Here is an 8,605-nt window from a genome sequence, read left to right on the forward strand (position 1 = left end):
ACTTTTTCCCTGTGCCATTCCACATTATTACAAATAACTTCATTTCTGGACATTTACGGTTTGATTTCTTTGTATGTATGGATCACTTGGGATGTTACCGACATCTGGTGAAAATTTCATGTCATTAGCACCTCTAGTAATATATTTACTGAGAAAAATGGTGACGTGTTCAATACTTATTTTATCCGTTGTATGTGCCCCCCTAAAGATCACCTTGGCCACCCCTGTGACTTATTGGAGGAACATGCGTCCTAACATGATTAAAAAGCTGAAGCATGCAAAGACAGGAAGTACTGTACTTTTTAACCTTTAAGGAAGAACTTAAATTCTCCAGGGCAGAAAATCACAGCACAATCACCTTCAGAGAGGAAAACATTCAAGCTTACAGGACCATTCCAGTTACAGATACTGCGTTAGTGTTTTTCATGAAAATGAACCTTTTCACATTTTAACTGAGTCCCTCGGCCCATGAGTGAAGTACTCACTTTGTGAACGCCTCCATGGTGTTTTCTATCCTCTCCCCGGATCCTAGAAACAAAGTCAGATTTGAGGGTAGCTGCAGGGGAGAGACGATGAAGAGTGGCCTACACACACAGTGGCTTCTCAAGAAACAAAACCCTGCATAAAATATTTCCACATTCATTATCTGGCAAAGAAACCAACCAACCTAAATTTAATTTCAAATCAATCAGAATGTCAGACCAACCCTCTGGAAGGATCATGCACTTGACATGAGGTCAGTATCATGTTTGGATTCAGAATTCAACATGACTTTTATCGTCTTGGATGTTGGTGCRTTTGAAACCTAATGCAGTCATGAAGGCTCACAAAGCAGACACTCRTTATAGCTCACCATTGGCTTGGACTGACCAACATTATTAGATCTGCCGCATCTGTTTGGACTCATCCCTCGGTCAGACTACGATGTCCCGACATGAAGCTGATTGGATGTTTTGYATCACCTAAACTGGACGTTGAACCCCTCCCACTGACGGAACCACCCTTACCTCCTCTGTGCGAGATGTGAGCGCAGTAGAACGCTGTGCGTTTCCTCTTGTGGAGAACGTGAGGGTTCTTCAGCAGGTACAGCGAAGTCAGAGCGTATCCCCCCAAGGCTGGGAGGGCAAAGTACAGGAAGCTGCTCATCCTTTCCCTGCAGACGTGTTCAGGGAGACTCTGAAGGATCTCGCAGGAGACGTCACCAGGTCTGAAAGCCTGTCAGGAGGTGCCTACGCCGCAGTTATCAGTACGTCTGTGTGTTGTTGAGGAAAGAAAACTGGATCGACTGGTTAAGAGTGAAGAAATGTGTCTAACCTTGTCTCACAAGCAGCAGTTTTGCTCCTCCTGATTCCAGGTAGACAGCAGAAATCAGAGCTGTAAACCCAAGTTAATGAAGCACCAGCTCATAACCTCATTCAGCTTTCCCTCTGGCCTCTCCCTCTYCCAGTGACGCTTCCCTCACTCATACCTGAGGCAGGCATGTTTGTGCGCTCCCTTGAGGTCCTGTCCTCCTGCTGAAACTGTAACCACATCTACTGGTAAACCATGATGGAAACAATCTCTCCAGATTATGTAAGGATTTTATGAATTTAGAGAAAAGGGGGAAAATTCAAATTCAGAGATATGAAAACAACTAAAAGTCAAAGTCAGCAGGGTGCAGCAGCACAATGTTCAGCTGCCCGGGCTGGAATGCGCCAAACAATGGCATGACAACTAGAGAGCGCTCTAATATGCTGCAACAAGGCCCAGCTAACACCAGAACAGAGGAGTCTATTCATCGGACGTTCCAGCACCGTCTCGTACAAAACACACACGGACGAGAGCTCACGGGTCTGGCTCGCCTGTATGTTTCAGATTTCCTGCCTTTGTCTCCGTTGATATGTTTCTAAAAACAACCGAGGTAAAAATCACAGAGTTGTRACTGAGGAATGTTTGAGGGGAGGAATCTGTYGCGCTGAGGCATGGAGAGTATGAGGATGGAAAAGCGGCCCAGCAGGACAAGCAGGTTGACTTTGGGAATGAGATTTGCGTTTGCACGTTGATAACTGCACCAGGAACCAGATCAATGTAGCCTCTAGCCTTTCAGTTCAAACTATGCAAGCTAAATTCACAGGTAGAACAAACAACACACCCCTCACAACAGAGAGTCATGGCAAAGGCAGTATAGCCCAATGGTAAGGGTGTCGTTCATCTAGGAGGCGTCACAGATGGGAGATGGAAAAAACATTGTAACTTCTTATCACAGCATTGTTGGTTTAGTCTGTAGAATAAGCACTGGTTACTCAGGTTTATGAAGTTAACTCATTCTCTGGGTTTCTCAGCTGTTTTGTTACTACATGAGGTGTTACATGGCGCAGAGGATGTTTCATGATAAATATCTTATGATGCAGTGCTGGTGCTCAGTTTGTAAATAGAAAAAAATACGGATAAAGGAAGTTTTAGCTATGATCTCAAATAAAGTTCAGGTTAAAGTCTGGTTTTCAGTGTCCTGTCTTTATAAAATACTGGTTTTATGTTTTATTAATCCCAAGAATTTATAAAAATGCTCCTAAAATAGCTGGAATATGCGTTCCCAGGGGAGTATACCTCTGGAACACCCCCTAGAACTGCTTCACTCCACAGATGCACGTTAACATGAACAYGTGTTTCTCATTGCCATCAGCAGATGTTGGCAGGCATGTTTCAAATGAATTATGTTAACTATTTTAATTGGACAACCTGGTTTCTAAAGCTAAAAAAAAGACAAAACTACTTTAGTTTGTGAATATTTGTAAATTGACAGGGAGATTTAGAAAACTGAACAAGGGACACCAAATTGTCTAGGGCCGGCCCTGTACATAAATTCTTCTTTCCAGAATATGAGCAGCACTGATGCCTCACAACAAAAAGGTCTGGGGGTGGAGGTCTTCCTGTGTGGAGTTTACATGTTCTCATGCATACATGTACTCTGGTTTTCTCCCACAAACCATAAACATGCAGGTTAGGCTGCCTTTAGGTCCGGGCCTTCATTGCAAAAAAGTAAGATTCGTCTGGTCAAGACAAATAAAATAAATCAACATTTTGCTCTTCAAGAGTGTCATCCTTGAGATGTCGGTGCATGACTGAGTCTCGTCTTAAAGAGCTACCTCTCTCGTGTCTCTTCTTGTCTGATCATTTGGTTTGACAGAATACTGTCATTTGAGAAAAATACTTCTGAGCTTTTGATACTCCAACATTTGAGATTGTGTTTTTGTGTTGGTTCTTTACCCTGTTTCGATCTTGCACATTTAGATTTTCTTGCTGACCTGACAAAGGCCCAGTTAGGAAGTACAAAAAGTTTGAAACTCCTTTTTGAAAAAAGTTCCTGTGGAACGATTACTTACATTTAAAACCCTCAATCTCTGCTATATAATGTATTCATTAAAAAAAAAAAATTCAGTGTTCTACAACATAAAAACTCAATTATTTAGGAAACCTTAAGTTATTAGACCTTTATTTGTCCTGAATGGGTGATGACCAGCCATGTTTAACTGTTAATCCAACAACAATAGATAAATTCATCTTCAGTCTTTATTGTTGACTTTAAGCATAAAGCTTAACAGGCCAAGACTTTTGCCGTTAAAAAAAGAAGAAAAAAAATGAAAAACTACCAAAAAAAGAGGCCAATACACAAATTTTACAGTAGGAGGAAAAGTTTTATTTAATCTTACATGTATATAATTCTGTTTTAGTTCACTGTTTAATTCATAATACCCATAGAATATACAGACGATAACCTTCAGTTAACTCATCTTAGACAATCCCAGTAAATCATTTTTAAAATAAACTTTTAAGATTCTGTAGGGGAAAAAAATGAAAGAAAACATAAGTTTCAGAAAAACCGAAACACTGCCAACACTAACAATGCTTGTAAGAGAAAAACAAATCAAACAAAACACTAAAAAAAAGCGCTCCCTTTTACATAAAAAACACAACGCTTCACCAATATAACGAGTATAGCAATAATAAGAACAGCCATTTAAAAACAGATCTGGAAACAGGCTGTCAGGCGTGTTGATACAGTGTGAATGTAGACGGTGTTGAAGTGCATCTCGTCACAAACACCTCGACACACTCCTCCGTAAAACACAGAGGAGGTGTGCGAGTGTGCGAGGAAGATTTGCAGAATGATGTCCTCTTAGTAATACGTTTGGTTTGGTGGAAAATAAAAGAAACTAAGAGGCCTGGTTGATGAGATGTTTTCTATAATATGTCCAGAATCTATCTTGTGTTGTGTCAGCACAGGAGCGACAAAACACACACTTTCAAAACAAAAACACACAGACACACACAGAAGCAACGCCTTGGCTTTATGGAGACGAAACAGTCTTACACTGACAGACAGTACAAGCAGGATATAGGACATAAGAGGGGCGGGGATTGGGAGGGTGGGGGCGTGGCTTCAAAGAAAAAGTGCAGACGTGCTGATTGAGTCATGTGATAGTGGAGCATGATCCAATCTGAGCTGAGGAAAAACGTTTTTTTGGAGCGTGGCGGCAAAAGTGAGCGAAACCAACTTTGAAAGGAGTGGATGAGAATGGAGGAGGAGGAGGATGAGGAGGAGGCAGGCAGCCCTTTGAGTAAAGTGTGGAGAGAGTTTGGAGGTTGAACAAAAAGCACGAACACCAGTCGAGCACCAAAAAAGCCTCGCATCAATTTCAGGCTGCTGGCTATGTCTTCAGAAAGAACCCTTGAGTGGTGCTCCGTCAAGCAGGTCCGATCAGAAACACAAAAACACAAACAGGGTAGAGCAGACACCAACGACGCACGGACAGAAACACGAGGAACGAGCACAGCTGTAGCGCCACACAACCCACGGTAAAGAATAAACACCCCCTGTTTAACAGGCAACCAGGACGACAGAGAGGAAGGAGCTGACTGTTACACAACGGCCGGCCCGACCGAGAAAACAGAGACTTCCCAGAACTGCTGCCTTAACGGATCGTTTCTGCAGCAGACATGTCGGCGTGCCTCAACATGACAAAATAACGATGAGTGAATTCCATTTAAATTAACATCAACAAGGATCCGGTTAAAGTCTCATCAGAATGAGTCAGAGGGTTACCTTTGTTTCTCTTAACTCTTTAAGGTGAATGATGATGGATTAAACATTGGACTTAAAATTAGATTTTTTTTTTTTTTTGTATCAGTGAGGACAAATAAAAAAAAAAGGAAATTTGGAAAATGGTGCAAAGCACCAAAAAGATTCAGGAAAAATGGGACTTTAATGTCAAAATTTAAATTCTCTGTTTATCTAATGTGCTCATGTGGGGTTCCCAGGATAAATGGGACTCTGTGTGTTTGCTCTTAAAAACACATTTAAAACGTGATTTTTTTTTTAAATCTACATCTCCCCAGCCAAGGTCCTTCCACCTCTCTGCCACTTTGGTAAATTCTTGAGGAATGCATGCTTTATATAAACATAACCTTTTTTTGTTTTTCTTCCTGAAAAAAAAAAAAAAAACTAAAAGAGCAACAATAAGGAAACCCTGCCAACATGCCACTAAAAACATTAAATGTTTCAAAATCAAATGCTCAAAAACAAATAACTTGACTCTGAACTCAAAAATACCTGTACGAACAAAAACGGCCACAACCACGATAAAAAAAAGCCTTTAAATTTTTCATATGTACATGCACGCACCCTGTTAGCATCCCTGTTCTGTTAGCCCTCGAGGATTTTTGTTCCTTGTACAAGAAAGAAAGAAAGTAGTATTTCACATGGAATCAGCGAGTTAAGGAGTTGGTTAATACAGTCGTTTGGACAGAAACGACAGAAGCGCTCAGACGCATCAGCAACATAACAGAGGGTCTGATGAGGAGGAGGTGAGTTAAAGACGATAAAGAGGGGCAATAAATAAAGCTTAAAATAAACTGAAAAGTGAGGTGAGTCCAGCAAGGACTAAATGGAGTTCAGACTACACAGGCCCACTCAGCCACAAAACAAAATATTCAAATTTATACTTAACTACTGCAGTAGGAATGCAAAGAGAAGCAGTTAAATGTTCATATTTACGGTTTTTGACATTTTGTTGGTTTCTCAAAGATGCAATTTGTTTAAGCGTGTCAATCAGTCTTCTTGTTCCGAGACTTCGGGTGGAGGCGTATCGCTGAGGACATGAAAAGAAAAAAAATGATTTTCTCAAAATAAAAACGAAGAAAGTAACCTAAAATCCTGTGCTTAAAAATACAAAAGCAGTTTAAAGTGCCTGACATGCATTCCATAAATACAAAGAGTGGACAAAAACAATATTTAAGAAATTTGGTGCATTACAAACAATTTTACTCGTTTTGTCAATAATTGTTTTTAACAAGGCGATACCAAAGAGAAACAGGAAGTGACTACACAATTTAAAAAAGGACTCCCTGGTCTTTGTTCAAACGAACTCTGACTCTTCTTCTTCATCTCTCAGATGGCGACTTAAAATAGTTTAAAGAGACACCAGATTCTTTGCCATTATCTGTACTGTAAACCAACAATGCTCTGTTTGCATGCAGGCGTTCCTCTTTGTCATCACTTCCTGGTACTGTGGTTTCTCCAGAGAATAACGCCAGTTTCACATTCAAATAAACAAGTAAACTGAAAAAAAACTTGGCCAAAAATAAAGCTACCCAACTAAAATGTATTTACCATGTTTAAAACTACCCATATTATTAAAAAAAGAGCATTTAGATCCTTGAATTGTTGCAAAATTATCTTGTTTTATGAACCTAAAATCACAGGTAGAAACTCAACAAACGGAACTCTCCTGCTCCGATTCAGCTCAGGGACTTATTTGTTTATAAAATTAGAATTTCAGAGAGTTTAGCCTTAAATAAGAGTACATTTTGGACACCTTTGACAAGGTAAGATCATTAAGATTAGTCAATATTGGCAATTTAAGAAAGTAAAATTGGGTGGTTCAGACTGGTTACTTTCCACAATGTTAGCACCCTGAATTAGAAGAAACCAGCTTAAATAAATAAATAAATAAATAAATAAATAAATAAATAAATAAATAAATAAATAAATAAATAAATAAATAGCATGGCAAAGGAAGCTTCACACAGGCGATCTTCAAAGTTAGAAAATATTCAGCTTTGGGATGATTTCTTATCAAAACCACTTCGCACCAAACATGCACAATCAAAACAAGCTAACAAAAGCTGGGACAGACAGACAACACAGCTTGAGAAATAGTCATGCAACTTGAGAAGAGAATACCTTATTTTCGGAGAAGCTCACATCAACTTTTCTGGAAAGCAAAATTTGAAAAAATAAAAAAGTTAATCCCTGTTGGGTGAAGTTAGGTCATTTCCAGATCAAGTCTTGCTCAACAGAGAACCTCTGCAGCATGTTGGGTTTATCTGAGAAGCAGCTTGATCCTCTGCAGTGTTCTGACAACCCCTGACTCCGCTCAGCGTGTTGCTGTGATCAGACCAACACTGGTCTTAAATAACACCTCTTGGTCCTTGGGGGCCACAGCCCTGCATGTTTTACTGGTTCCTCTGCTCCAACACACCTGCTTTGAATGAATGTGGGATTAACAGGATTCTGCAGAACTTAAACGGTCACTGAATCAGGGGCGTTGCAACGGGGAAACAGGTAAAACATGCAGGACTGCGGTGCTCCAGGACTAGGACTGGATGCCCCTGCTCGAACCCCACAAACGTAGCACTGCGGCACATCGTCAGTTTATTTCCAAATAGATGACTAAAAATGAACAAGAAAGTAAACAATCCACCGTACTTATGAATGCATACTGTGACCCCTCCCCCATTCTTTGAACTTAAAAAGCTTTTAAAAAATTATCTACTCCTTGTGTATACTGCTACACCTAATTTCATATATTTTGGAGATGCAGCCTTGTGGACACATCTGTGGCTGTGGAGGAGCAGCACGCTCAGAGTTGTAAAGAAACTAAGTACAAATACTTAGTTACTGTACTTAAGTAGAAATTTTGGTTATCTGTACTTGAGTAATTATTTTTCAATGTACTTTTTACTTTTACTCATTACATTTTTACACAATTATCTGTACTTTCTACTCCTTACATTTATTTAAAAAAGGGTAAGAAGTAGAAAGTCATTACTCCTATTTTATTCTGAGTTGTTATTACTTAGAAAAAAATACTATCCTGATCAATTGTCTCCTGGATAGAGTGAATTTAATTGTGGTTGGATGAGAAGTATAAATATATACCATTCTGACACTGTATTACAACGTTCACAACCCATCACAGCTGGGGGACACGTCACTTTATTTTGTTAATGATCACCTGCAATACCAGCATAATCCATATACCTCAATATACAAATGTGCAATATTTAAACAATGTGTAATAATGGCTGTGTCAAAAACGGCAGGACGGGTCCTCCAAAGGCCGAATTCGTCGGCCGCATACGTCACAGCGCCGTGACGAAGGCCGTCCAAAACCGAAGACTCCTCTGATGCGGCCAACAAACATGTCCTTCCTTTTCCCCGATTTGAAGGACAGGTCTGATGGATCCTTCCCAGCCCAGCGTATCTCATAATGCTTTGCGGCCCGACCGGAGATTTTTTTTTAAGCTAGTAATGGCGGACGAAGCGAGATAAATGAATACATTT

At 40.0% G+C, this 8,605-nt stretch overlaps 1 protein-coding gene across 1 annotated transcript; it reads right to left on the reverse strand.

Annotated features, from left to right (window-relative positions):
* Positions 1-485: 485 nt before the first annotated feature.
* Positions 486-3,579, reverse strand: LOC106536833 (glycerophosphodiester phosphodiesterase domain-containing protein 3; the record flags this gene model as incomplete). Its single annotated transcript, XM_014034163.1, is given in 3 exon segments — positions 486-528; positions 1,008-1,229; positions 1,315-3,579. Coding segments are annotated over 2 exon segments (182 nt in total), but the record flags the coding sequence as incomplete, so codon positions are not given.
* Between the last annotated feature and the right edge of the window lie 5,026 nt (positions 3,580-8,605).

This window comes from Austrofundulus limnaeus, unplaced genomic scaffold (genome assembly GCF_001266775.1).
Source record: "Austrofundulus limnaeus strain Quisiro unplaced genomic scaffold, Austrofundulus_limnaeus-1.0 Scaffold1997, whole genome shotgun sequence".
Classification (NCBI taxonomy): Eukaryota; Metazoa; Chordata; class Actinopteri; order Cyprinodontiformes; family Rivulidae; genus Austrofundulus; species Austrofundulus limnaeus.